Here is a 13,413-nt window from a genome sequence, read left to right as displayed (position 1 = left end):
AACTGCAAAAAGGGCACGCAAATTGTACTGACAAATTTAATGGCCTGGTCAAAACGACTCTGTTCGCTTTCCACCGCTGCAGTGTGGACTGATCTCCAGTCTTCCGCCTCCACCAGGACGCGTCCTTTTTGCCTTTCCAAACCTGCACAGCGATCGAAACAAGGGGCAAAGATTCTCGCAGATCTCCAACCCGATCTTTGTCCCTGCACAGAAATGACCCGATCCACCACCTGCTGTTCCTGCCTTTGGACGTATTCGAACATGTGGAATATGTATTTGACTAAGTAGATACATAGGGAGAAAGTATACATGAAGCAGCAGTGATCACAAAAACGGCTCCAACTGAAGCCACTGCTATTTACACTTCACCCATCACACTCGCTAATCAACAGTAATAAGTAAACATAAGAGCCTTAGCAAGCAGCTTAATTATACATGCATGGTCGTGGTGCGGGTGCCATGGAGATATGGACAGCAAAATGTTCTCCGGGGCAGGCACTGAACTTGCATGATTGATCAGGTCCTCGAGACGGCCGCGCAGACCAGCGGCTTCTCCATCTCCAGGGACATCTTCAGGCGTTCGGAGAGATCCACGGCGTGGTCAGGGTCGGCTGCGGGGGCGAACTCGAAGTTTTGCAGGAGGAGGGCGAGCCAGAGGTGGACGGTGGCTAGTCCCATGGCCTTGCCCGGGCAGACCCTCCGGCCGGCGCCGAATGGCGCCAGCCGGAGGTCGGAGCCCAGCACGCTCACGTCCTCCTCCGCGAATCGCTCCGGACGGAACTCCTGAGGGTTTTCCCATATTGACTCGTCGTGCGCGATCGCCCACATGTTTACCATCGCGGTGGTGCCGGCGGGGACGATGTGCGGCCCGACTTGGACGTCGTGGGTGGCGAGGCGCGCCCACGAGAGCAGGGGGCCCGGAGGGTGCATTCTGAGGGATTCTTTGATGATGGATTGGAGGTAAGGAAGGCGAGCGATGTCGGCGTCGCCGACGGGGCGGGATTTTCCGACGACGGAGTCGATTTCTCGGTGCGCCTTGGATTGAATGTCGGGATGCAGCACCATTCTGGCCAGTATCCATTCCAAGAGGATGGCCACTGTATCCGTTCCCCTAAAGATCATTTCCTGGTACATATATCGCCGATCGAAGTTATTATTTCCGACAGGACAAATATTTAAGATCAAATCTAATGAACTGCTTACCCAGAGAACAGCGACCATGTCGGCCTCCGAAAGCTTCTCCTCTGCTTCTAAACCGAGCAGAACGTCCACAAAGTCTCCTGCATCGTCCATCGCTTTCCCGTTAGTTCTGTTGTTTCTGTGCTGTTCTATGAGTTGACCCACGAAGGCGTCCACCCTCTTCACCAGACGCCGGCACCTCCTCCTCACGCCTTGCAGGTCGAGCAAGCGCAGAAAAGGGAAGTAGTCGGACCAATTGAACACGCTGAGGAGAGCGTAGCCTTCCTTCACCAGTGACTCCAGCTCGAATCCCCCGCCCTCGCCGAAGTCGTCGTAGCTCTTGCCGAACACGCTCATCATCACATTGTTCAGTGATCCAAAGTGCAGGACTTGCCGCATCTCCACCCCGCCGTGTTTCTTCATGCGGACGTGGATGTCCGCTACCATTTTCTTCCCGATTGCTCTTCTCTGCTCGCCGGAAGAGGCGATCCGGCGAGGGCTGAATAGGTAGGTAGAAGAAATGCGGCGGAGTGTCTTCCAGTAGTCTCCAAAGGGGGCGAAACCCATTGCACGGTGGAAGAGGAGCTCGTAGGCTGACTCTTTGATGGGGCGATCGGCGAAGGCGGAGCTGCAGAGGATGTCCTTCGCCGTGTCAGGGTGACTCGACACGACAAAACGAGTGAAGCCGACGGAGAAGGCCATCAAGTCGACAGCTTTGAAGGATCGAGCGAGGGACCGGAGCTCCCTGTGAGCACATGGGCCGCAGAAAGCAGAGGCGATGACGCCGGGCGGACCGGGGATGTCAGAGCGGCCGTGGGTCTTGGCCAGGGCCCAGGCGAGGCCACCGGGAAACATCAGGAGGACGGAGAAGGCAATGAGAGCGACTGCGAGGATGGGAGAGAGGGCTGTTGGGGTGAAGAAGAGGAAGACGGAAGCAGCGTCCATTCCAGGGCTCGTCATCGGATTCGTACCGGTGAACTGCTTCAATGGAAAAGGGCGATGACAAATGACGAGAGGGCGGGCTAATAAATAAGCGCCATATTTGAAAATTTCATTTCACCCCTTGTAATTTTCCATAATTTGCCAAAAAAACTCTCATTCTCATAACCGTCCTTCGTAAGTCTTGTGTCAACTGTCATTTCGGTGTAAAGTACGGACCGTTAACAAATTGACGAAACGGACGCCGTCGCACTCAGATTGACTGTGGCGGTCGTCGTTCGCATAAAAGGTCTTAAGCGACCATTCGAGACGCCGTACTGTTGCGTAGGGACGGCGACGATGTACGAGCGCATATAAACCGGAGCGTAGGGATGTCCGGCCTGGAGGCGAGAGGGCTCCACCGGGTGAAAGTAATGATCGTCGGCGAGGCTCTTATCTCTCAGGAGAGCGCACGTGGCGCATTGGGAGCAATGAAGCCGGTGATGGCGCATGCATGTGCTGGGGAGCAGGCCGCGGGGCCCGACCGCCGCAGTGGGGAGCAGTGGTCAAGCGGACGGATGTACGGCGCCGCCCCGCTGTCAGCTGTGCTGTCCCGACCGACGAGGATGGCGGCGCCCACCTGGACTAGACGGCACGGAGGCGACGGGAAGCGCTGGATCGCATTAGACTCGATCAGTATTCAAAATCGACCATTTCCAAATTAGAAATGTCGATTCGTAATTTTAATAGACCACACTGGAATAATTCACGGGAAGAATTGTAGATTATAGTTATTCGGCGGTTCATTATAAATTAATTTTATAATTTATTTTTCTTTATATAATTTACATAATTTAAAAATAGATTAGGAAAGATATTTAGAATGAACGTAATTATATTTTACTATAACAACGATTTACAATCATGGATCATAAATTGAATCGTAATTGATGATTATAAATTATTTTTTAAAAAGGTCATACGTCGACCTAAGTACTTCATACGATTGGTCTGATGGTTATTTGTAGAAAGGTAAATTAGAAAATTTATTTAGGTGGTGTTTGATTCACTCTTAGGAATCGGAATGAGAATGAGTATCATAGTATTATAGAATGAGAATAAATATGAAATTGAGTATCATTCTTAAAAATAATATTTGGTTAGTTGAATATTTTCAATCGGAATAAACCTAAATTTCCTTTTTTACCCTTAGTGGAAAATAAGAGAAAAAATTAAATGTGAGAGAAAGTTTAATGCGAGAGAAAAATATGATGAAAGAGAAAGTATAATAGAAAAAAATGAAGAAAGAAAAAGTGTGGTGAGAGAAAATGAGGAGAGAGAGCATGATAGGAGAGATTGAGGAGAGAAAAAGTATGATGAGAGAGAAAGTGTGATGGGAAAAATGAATAGAGGGAAAATATGATAAAATGAGGAGAGAGAGTCTGATGGGAGAGAATGAAGAGAGGAAAAGTGTGATAAGAGAAAATGAGAAGAGAGTATGGTAGAAGAGACTGAGGAGAGAGAAAGTATGATGAGAGAAAAAGTGCGATGAAAAAAATGAAGAGAGAGTGTCTAATAGGAGAGAAAGTGTGATGAAAGAAAATGAAGAGAGATAAAATGAGGAGAGAGAGTGTGATGGGAGAGAATATAGAGAGAAAATGATAATGTGTGATGAGTATGTTGAAAGTGAAAGTATGATGAGAGAATGAGAAGAGAGAAAATATGATAAGAGATAACAAGGAGAGAAAAAGTGAAATGAAAAAAAAATTGAACAAATATACTAAGAATATTTTTGTCCAAAATTTAATTTTCATTCTCATTCTTATCAAAATCTAAGGGAAGAGGTGAGTTTTATCAATACCCAAGTTTTTAAGTTTCATTCCAAAATCTTGATTTCATTCCTGATCCGGCGGATAGAACAGGGGATCCCCATTTTGAGGGGTCAACGCCACGTGGAAGTCAAAAGGCCAGGTGGTCGACCGGAGAAGGACGGACCGAGCGGCCGACCGGAGAAGGATGGGCCGACCTCCCGGCCGGTCGACCGATGAATAACCGAGGGTAAAAGGCGCCCTGACAGGAGTCGGAGTTCCGGCGCTCGACTGAACAGTAACGATGGGCCAAGCAGAAGTCTTGGCCGAAGACACAAGGTAACATACTGCTAGCAGTCCCTACATGACACCTTATCGAAGATCTCCCCAGCATACCGATGCAAACGGAAGGCTGGACGGGATGTGAGTGCCATCCGGCCGGGCGTAAAATGAGGGCCGGCCGGACGGGACGCCCCGTCCAACTGACTGGACGGACGCCCTGGCATGGGGTAGGGAGAGAAGGTCGAGGAACATCTTATGACAACCGTCTAGTCCTATGACTAGGTCATACTCTTAGTCTGGTGATGAGATGTTCTACTGTCCCATCGAAGACGTGCTGAGACTGTAGCAGTATGGTATCAGGTAAGCTTTCTGACAAACACATACCGAGGTATGGACTAAGGACATGTGTTTGCCTCGGTAGGTGTGCGTGAGCTCTTTCACCGCTCTATATAAGGAGCCTTATACTTCGCCGGAGGTACGCGTTCTTTGATATTCGGAGCCACTTTTTGCTGTCCGCTTACCTGACTTGAGCGTCGGAGGGTCGTTGCCGGGAACCCCTTCCCGGCCCGACTTCTGTGCAGGTTCGCCAGAGTTTCGTACGATCAGTCGTCGATCCACGTCAGCTACCCGGAGAGCGCCACGTGCCCAGCGTCCGTTGATTCAGCCTTCGGACAGGATCAATTTGGCACCGTCTGTGGGAACGCTCCTGCATCCGAATGGAAACAATGGACGAGGCTGGACGACAGCACACGGTGACGCTTTCCACGGAAGAACTTGATGCTCTGATCGAGTTGAGAGCCGCCAAGCTTGTGGAACAAAAACAGAAGGCACTAGCCGAGCGGCCTGAGCAGCAAGCCACATCGGCCTTAGGTGGCCGAGCGGAAGCACCACCGGCCACGGTTCCATTCCATCGAGCTCTATTCCGCACCCCTGAAGCCGCAGCAACTAATCGATATCGGGGATCATCTTCGGATGAAATGCCAAGACGAGATAGCAGAAAAGGAAAAGCCCCCCGAGCGGACGCATCGCCCGAGCGGATCAACCACCAATTTTCAGAGGCTATTCTAAGAGACCCTCTGCCCAAGCACTATGTGCCTCCGACGATCGGCGAGTACAATGGAACCAGCGACCCGGATGATCATTTAGGTAAATTCGATAACACTGCAACGCTGAATCAATACACAGATGGGGTGAAGTGTCGAGTTTTCCTCACCACCCTTTCCGGATCGGCTCAACGATGGTTTCGGAGGCTGCCGGACGGATCCATCACAAGCTTCAAGGACTTCCGAACGGCCTTCCTCCATCATTTTGTAAGCAGTCGGCGCTATAAAAAAACCAGCATTAGTCTGTTTGCCATCAAACAGGAAGCCCGCGAATCGCTCCGAGCTTACATCTAGAGGTTCAACAGAGTGCCCATGGACATTCCAACGGCCACCTCGGAGACCATGATGAATGCCTTCACACAAGGCCTCGTGGATGGGGATTTCTTCCGGTCACTCATTCGGAAGCCGGCCCGAGACTACGACCACTTGCTGCACCGGGCCAACGAATACATCAACGTGGAAGAAGCGCAAGCGGCCCGGAAAAAAGAAACTCCAGCCGAGCGGGCTCCTCATGCCGAACGGAAGCCGCACGCTGCTCATCAGCCACCCAGAGGACCAAGGGCCGAAGCAATCCGCTCCCCCCATGCTAGGTCCCACATGCAAGAGGTAGCTGCCGCGCGGCCCAGGCCAAAGAAGAGATGGACCCCGATGTTCTGCTCCTTCCACCGGACGAACACACATAACACCAGGGATTGCCGTAGTCTTCCACTAATCGCCCACCCCGTTCCCAGAGGTGGCCGTCGTCGGTCGCCATCAGCCGACAGACGACAGAAGCCTAGTGCAGCCGATCGGACGGTAGCCGACAGATGACAACAACAGACTCCCGAGCGGCATCGCTCTCCAAGGCGGGAGAATCTTCGGATGTCTAGGGAACGTCCCCGACCGTCCACTCGAGAAGAAGAAAATAGAAGCAATACTTCCTGAGGCGAGATCAACATCATAGCTGGTGGGCCGACCGGAGGAGACTCTAACTGAGCAAGAAAGGCGAGCGTTCGGCAGCTCCAGATCCATGCAGTTGGCTGCAGTCGAGAACGGGCGAGTGGACCCGAAATCAGTTTCGGGCCAGGGGACTTGGAAAGAGTTGAAGTGCCCCACGACGACGCTCTGCTCATCAAAGCGGTAATAGCCAACTACACTATTCACCACGTTTTTATTGACACAGGAAGCTCGGTCAACATCATATTCAAAAAGGCGTTCGATCAACTACAAATTGACCGAGCCGAGCTGTTGCCCATGACAACCCCCCTCTACGGGTTCACGGGTAATGAAGTCCTGCCGGTCGGAAAAATATGGCTGGCTATCTCACTGGGAGAAGAGCCGCTCAGGAGGACGCGGACAGCAAACTTCGTGGTGGTGGACTCTCCCTCATTATACAACGTCATTTTGGGACGACCGGCGCTCAGCGAGTTCCGGGCGGCCGTCTCCACCTTCCACCAGAAGATCAAGTTCCCCGTCGAAGACAAAGTGGAAGAAGTACGGGGAGATCAACTGGTAGCTCGGCGATGCTACGTTGAAATGGTCCGAGCAGAAGCAAATTCCGCTCGGAAGTCGCCACGGATCGAGGTGAATGCTATAACTGAAAAGCCTCCCTCTTTAGTTTATGAAGAAAAAGAGGAAGTGCAGATACACCCAACTCGATCGGAGGCCACGACATTAATTGCGTCCGATCTGGGGGCGAATCAGAAAGAGGAGGTGATCCTATGCCTCCGGAGAAACCATGATGTCTTCGTCTGGTTGACCCATGAGCTGCCCGGAATTTCACCAAGTATAGCGCAACATGAACTCCACGTCCGACCGGACGCTCGGCCAGTAAAGCAAAGAAAAAGGGACTTCAGCGCCGAGCAGAATGCTATCATCCGAGCGGAGGTGGAGAAACTCTTGGAGGCCGACCATATACGCGAGGTCCAGTTCCCGAGCTGGCTGGCGAATGTGGTGCTAGTTTCCAAGCCCGACAACAAGTGGAGAGTGTGCATCGATTTCCGGGACCTTAACAAGGCGTGGCCAAAGGACTTTTACCCCTTGCCCCGAATCGATCAACTGGTGGATTCTACGGCCGGCTGTGAGTTGATATGCATGCTCGACGCCTATCAGGGATATCATCAAGTGCCGCTCGCCCGGGAAAATCAAGAAAAAGTTAGCTTCGTGACGACCGACGGCACCTACTGCTATAATGTGATGCCGTTCGGATTGAAGAACGCGGGAGCCACTTATCAACGCTTGATGAACAAAGTGTTCAAGGAGCAGATCGGGCGGAATATGGAAGTTTATGTGGACGACATTCTTATCAAGTCCGTCCGAGCGGCCGATCTCTTTAAAGACATGGAGGAAACCTTCCGAACGCTGCGTAAATATGGAGTCAAGCTAAATCCCCAGAAGTGCCTGTTTGGAGCAAAAGGAGGGCGTTTCTTAGGTTACATAGTGACCGAGCGAGGTATCGAAGCAAATCCCATCAAGGTGAAAGCTCTACAAGACATGCCGCCTCCGCGAAATACGAGGGAAGTGCAGCGTTTGACCGGTCGGATAACTGCTTTGTCCAGATTCATATCCAAAACCGCCGACCGGAGCCTTCCTTTTTTCAAAATCTTGCGCAAGGCCACTAAGTTTCACTGGGACGAAGAATGCGATCGAGCATTCGAAGATTTGAAGGCATATATGAACTCTCTCCCGGTATTAGCCAAGCCGGCTGCGGGTGAGCCACTTTGTATCTACTTGTCTTCAACCGAACAAGCAATTGGCTCGGCACTGGTGAGGGCGAGCGGAGAAGAGCCTGTGTATTTTCTTAGTCATATTTTAAAAGATGCTGAATCTCGCTACACTGGGCTCGAGAAGCTGGCTTTCGCTCTGGTCCTCGCCGCTCGGCGCCTTCGTCCATACTTCCTGGCACATACCATCATTGTCAAAACTAATAGCCCGCTCGGGTGTGTATTACTGAATCCAGAAGCGTCCGGGCGGCTCATTAAATGGACGACGGAGTTAAGTGAATTCGACATCCAATACCAGCCCCGCTCGGCAATCAAAGCGCAATCTTTGGCAGATTTTGTGACTGAGGTGCAGAATTCAGAGCTGGAAGCTATGTGGAAAATATTTGTGGATGGATCATCCACTCGGCTCGGAAACGGGATTGGAATACTGTTGCTCTCCCCTCAAGAAGAAAAGATGCACTTATCCGTCCGGCTGGATTATAAAGCTACAAACAATGAAGCTGAGTATGAAGCCCTCATAGCCGGCTTGCAGGCAGCTCGGCATGTGGGAGCCGGACGGGTGACTATACATTCAGATTCTTAGTTGGCCGCTCAACAGCTCTCTGGCACCTTTGAAATCAACAGCGCTCGGCTCAAGCTCTACGCTGAAGCCTTTGAGAAGCTTAAAGCCAATTTTAGAGAAGTCATTGTCCAGAAGATACCCGAGCGGAAAATCAAGCGGCCGATGAGTTAGCCAAACTCGCGAGCTTGATAACGCCGGTCGCTATTCAGCAGCCGATTGAACAAGTATTGTTGGAGGCGCACGTCGACCGTATGGAGGGTCTCACATTTCCGAGCAACTGGAGGACACCCATCATGGAGTTTCTCCGCTCGGGTGCTACACCGTCCGACCGGGATGAAGCCCAGCTACTAAGGAGGAGAGCCGGTCGGTTCACGCTCATTGGAGATCAACTATACAAGAAGGCTTTCTCCCGCCCGCTTCTGAAATGCATGAGTTTAGAAGATGCAGCATACATCCTCCAAGAAGTGCATCAAGGATCGTGTGGGGGACATCCGGGCGGGCGATCACTAGCTAAAAAGATACTCCTGGCCGGATACTTCTGGCCAACTTTACAAGCAGACGCCGCTCGGATCGTCGCGACGTGCCTTTCTTGTCAAAGGTATCATAATTTCTCTCACCAACCGGCGGAAGAAATGAAGGCCGCTACTGTGTCGTGTCCGTTCGACCAATGGGGAATGGATATTGTGGGTCCGTTTCCTATGACGACTGGACAACGGAAATTTTTATTGGTGGTGGTTGATTATTTTTTCAAGTGGGTGGAGGTCGAGCCGCTAGCCAAGATCACCGAGCAGATGGTCAAGAAATTTATTTGGCAGAACATCATCTGTCGGTTCGGCATCCCCCGTAGACTTATTTCCGACAACGGGCGACAATTCACAGGAAAATTGCTCGAAGATTGGTGTAAAAGCTATTGCATCGAACAACACTTCACGTCCGTGGCATATCCCCAAAGTAATGATCAAGCCGAAGTAGCCAATCGGGAGATTCTTCGCATCTTGCGGGCTCGGCTCGACCATTTGGGAGGAAGCTGGGTGGATGAAGTGCCAGGCGTCTTATGGGCCATCCGAACGACCCCGAAGGAAGGAACTGGCGTCACGCCCTTCCATCTGGTGTATGGCGGCGAAACGGTTATTCCTGTCGAAGTTGGAGTTGAGTCTGCTCGGATCCAGAATTATGATAAGGACAATGCCGAGCGGAGGAACATGGAGCTGGATTTGGTCGAAGAAGAGAGAGCCAAGGCATCCGTCCGGTTGATGGTGTACCGTCAAAGAATGAAGCAGAATTACAACCGGTGCGTAATCCCCAGATCATTCCAGGTTGACGATCTTGTCTGGAAGAAAGTGAAGCCGGTCGGCGACGTCGGCAAGCTAGAAGCTCCTTGGGCGGGCCCCTTCAAAATCATCGAAAAGCTCCGCTCGGGTGCTTACTATTTGGAGGATGAAGACGGGCGGCAGCTGGACCGACTTTGGAGCGCGAATCATCTCCAGCCTTATCGAGCTGGGTGAAAGGTGCACTGATGTAACTCATTTTTGTGTATATTCTAGTCGGCCATGTCCTTGTAATGCAGGAAACGAAAATGATTTAAAGGATGGCTAATATGTTCGCTGAGCGGCTGTGTTAAAGTTAGCCTTTAAGGTCGTTGAGCTCCGACGTTAAAAATCGAGAGACGAGCCGGCGTCTATAAACCCTCCGAGCGGAAGACCGTCGAACTCCGACGTTAAAAATCGAGAGACGAGCCGGCGTCTATAAACCCTCCGAGCGGAAGGCCGTCGAGCTCCGACGTTAAAAATCGAGAGACGAGCCGGCGTCTATAAACCCTCCGAGCGGAAGACCGTCGAGCTCCGACGTTAAAAATCGAGAGACGAGCCGGCGTCTATAAACCCTCCGAGCGGAAGGCCGTCGAGCTCCGACGTTAAAAATCGAGAGACGAGCCGGCGTCTATAAACCCTCCGAGCGGAAGACCGTCGAGCTCCGACGTTAAAAATCGAGAGACGAGCCGGCGTCTATAAACCCTCCGAGCGAAAGACCGTCGAGCTCCGACGTTAAAAATCGAGAGACGAGCCGGCGTCTATAAACCCTCCGAGCGGAAGACCGTCGAGCTCCGACGTTAAAAATCGAGAGACGGATCGGCGTCTATAAACCTTCCGATCGGAAGGTAGTCGAGTTCCGATGATAAAATTCGATGTTAAAAGACGGGCAACCGGAGCCTGTAAGGCCGTCGGACGAATGGCTCTATGCGTGGTCCTTGGTTGAAAGGACCGAACGGTGATCGGGCCGGCTGTAATAGCGAGAATGAAGCCATCGTATGGCCGGGCGGCTCCTTTACAAAATTTACTTTGACGCGGGGAAATAATGACCGAGACGAGAGTTAGAGATTAGACGCTGGTCAAGCAAACAAATAACCAAAGAAAAAATTCATTCACGCCAAAGCAGCGGACAGACAAAATTTATAACATTTGCCCCGAGCGGCAAACATACAGAAGATCGTAGATACTTGAAAGAAACTTCACAGACCCTCATTCACAGTCATCAAAATTAAAAAGAGAGTCGGGGATGGAGCCCATCATGGTCGCTAGATCTTCGGCGGATAGCTCGGCGGGTATGTGGCCCTTGGTCTTCATGTAGTCCACCGCCACCTTGATTGCCTCTTCAAAAGTTAAGGATAGCTTGTCGCTGAACTTTTCACCAAATTCATCCGAGCGGACGAATGCTTTGCGCGCTTCCGTCAACCGACCGGACTCCCCATCCTGATATTCTTTAAAAGTAGCTTTAGAAGCATCGAGGGCAGCTTGAAGATCTTTCAGAGCCCCTTCCGCTTTAGCCTGGTCGGCCGAGCGACCCTCCCGTTCGGTCTTCAGCAGGGCGTCCAGGTCTTTCACGCGCTGCTCTAACTCCCTGTTCTCTACCATCATTATATCCATGTCCTCGATGGCTTTAAGATTTCGGGTGGTCGCAGTCTTTATTTCCTTGTCCCGCTGCTTGACCAAGGCTTCGAGGCGGGCCACTTCGCTCGTCAAGCCGGAAGACTTACCCCGTTCGACTTCCAGCAACCTTTTGGCCTTCTCCAGAGTGGTCGTCGATTGTCTGTTGTCCCTCGCAGCTTTGAGCTTTTTCAGCTCATCCTCCAGCTCGGCCAGTCAATTGCTGATGGCAATCTGCTCCACCCAGTTCTGCGAACGGATATGAACAACTTAGAAATTCGATCCACAATAGCCAACAAAGCAAAAGAACATACCCCGGTCGCCTGTTGTAAATTGCTGTCGCCGAGCTGCCCAGGAGTCATCATGGTAATTCTGAGCCGAGCATCCTCCCAAGCCTTGGCGAGAGGACCCGTGAGTGTGATTTGCTGCTCGGGGACCACCGGCCGATCAGCGACCGCCATGTATTCTTCTGACGGGAGGCGCAGGACGATTTTTATCAACTTTGGGCTGCTCGGATCACCCTGAGAAGCAGCGGCCTTACCGGACGGCTCACCGGTGGAGGAAGAAGGACGGTCGCCCAACCGCCTAAGACGCCGTAGGGTGCGGGTAGGACTGGAAGGCGGCACCTCAGAGGTAGCCCTTGGAGAGCCGCGCGGCGTCGGGGTACTTTCTATAGAAACTGTCCCGGATAACACTGGAGCTTCATCGCCCCGCTCGGACTGTGGTTCATTAGATGGAGTCGGTTGAGATGTTGACTCTGGCCGTCTGCGCTTCCGAGTTGCCAGGGGAACGTCGTCGGCCGAACGACCCTCTACCTCGACTTGAGTAGAGGGTTCTATTTCGCCCGCGACCTCGTCGTGAGAGGCAAGAGCGTCTAAGGCTTCGGGGACACCCTGAGTCCCCTCATCTTCTTCGCCGGCCGGATCAGCTGAAGCCAAGCCCTGCTCGGCGACCTCCTTATTCTTGGCCACCTCGATCTCAGCGGCTCTCAGTTTCAGCCGCTCGGTAGCCTAGGCGCGCCACATGACTTCAGCTGCAGAAGCAAAGAATAAATCAGTTAGAACAAAAGAAACGGGAAGATAAGAGAACTTACTCATGCTGCAAGGCAGATCGGCTGGGATGGAAGACAAGCCGAATAGATACAATACTCCCGGAAGGAGCATCTTGTCGATGTGATATCGCTGGCCGATCAGCCGGTCGGCTGCATGAAGGTAGGTTGGATCGCCCCTGAACTTGCCGAGCTCCGGTTGCGCTGGCATCGCCGTTTGCCACTTGATACGAAAGGCCGGTGGCTCGGGGAAACGCATGTAGAAAAAGTGTTCATTCCAATGTTTGTTGGAGCTCGGCATGTTATCAAAAAGGATGAAACCTATCCTAGATTGGAAAACAAAAGTTCCCCACTCGGCTTGCTTGGGGTAATAGAAGTAATGGAACACTTTGGGGTCTAATGGGATGTTGTTCAATTTAAAGAGAACTACCACCCCGCTCAGCAGCCGGATGGAGTTCGGAACCAGTTGGCCGAGCGGGATGCGAAAATAATTACAAACTTGCAAGAAAAACTTATGGGGTGGAAAGCGTAGCCCGACCAAAAATTGGTCTCGGAAGAAAAGAACGGTGCCGGGCGGCGGTTCATGTGGCCGGTCGGCGGGGGTGGCTATTACTATATGGTGGTCGGAAGGGATGTCATAAGTCCGAGCGAGGCGCAGTGCGTCCTCCTCGTCAAACCGGCTCTCCATCGTCGTGTACCAGAGACCGGGAGCGCCGCCGGTCGACTGTGAGGTACTAGTCATGGTATAGGGCCGGGAATGAACGCGGAATGAAAGGAAAAAGAAATAAAGCCAGGAAAGAAGGGGGCAGAATGATAGAGGTGATTAATAGGAAGAAAAGGAGCGAGGAATCGAGGAAAAGAAAGGCTTACAAGCAAAAAGATGGTCGCAG

At 51.8% G+C, this 13,413-nt stretch overlaps 1 protein-coding gene across 1 annotated transcript; it reads right to left on the bottom strand.

Annotated features, from left to right (window-relative positions):
- Positions 1–321: 321 nt before the first annotated feature.
- LOC122001725 (cytochrome P450 78A5-like) lies at positions 322–2,174 on the bottom strand. The gene is made up of 2 exons (XM_042556618.1): positions 1,204–2,174; positions 322–1,125 (listed from the first exon to the last, which is right to left on the bottom strand). The coding sequence occupies exons 1-2, from the start codon at positions 2,137–2,139 to the stop codon at positions 517–519; spliced, it is 1,545 nt and encodes a 514-aa protein (XP_042412552.1). The 5' UTR covers positions 2,140–2,174; the 3' UTR covers positions 322–516.
- Positions 2,175–13,413: the final 11,239 nt, after the last annotated feature.

Source organism: Zingiber officinale, chromosome 7A (genome assembly GCF_018446385.1).
Source record: "Zingiber officinale cultivar Zhangliang chromosome 7A, Zo_v1.1, whole genome shotgun sequence".
In the NCBI taxonomy this organism is placed as follows: Eukaryota; Viridiplantae; Streptophyta; class Magnoliopsida; order Zingiberales; family Zingiberaceae; genus Zingiber; species Zingiber officinale.
This window is presented reverse-complemented; position numbering and strand designations above follow the sequence as displayed.

Coding starts and splice junctions, on each gene's coding strand:
- LOC122001725 (XM_042556618.1), bottom strand. CDS start 2,139: ATGACGAGCCCTGGAATGGACGCTGCTTCCGTCTTCCTCTTCTTCACC. Junction 1,126..1,203: donor ACATGGTCGCTGTTCTCTGG/GTAAGCAGTTCA, acceptor TATATGTACCAG/GAAATGATCTTTAGGGGAAC.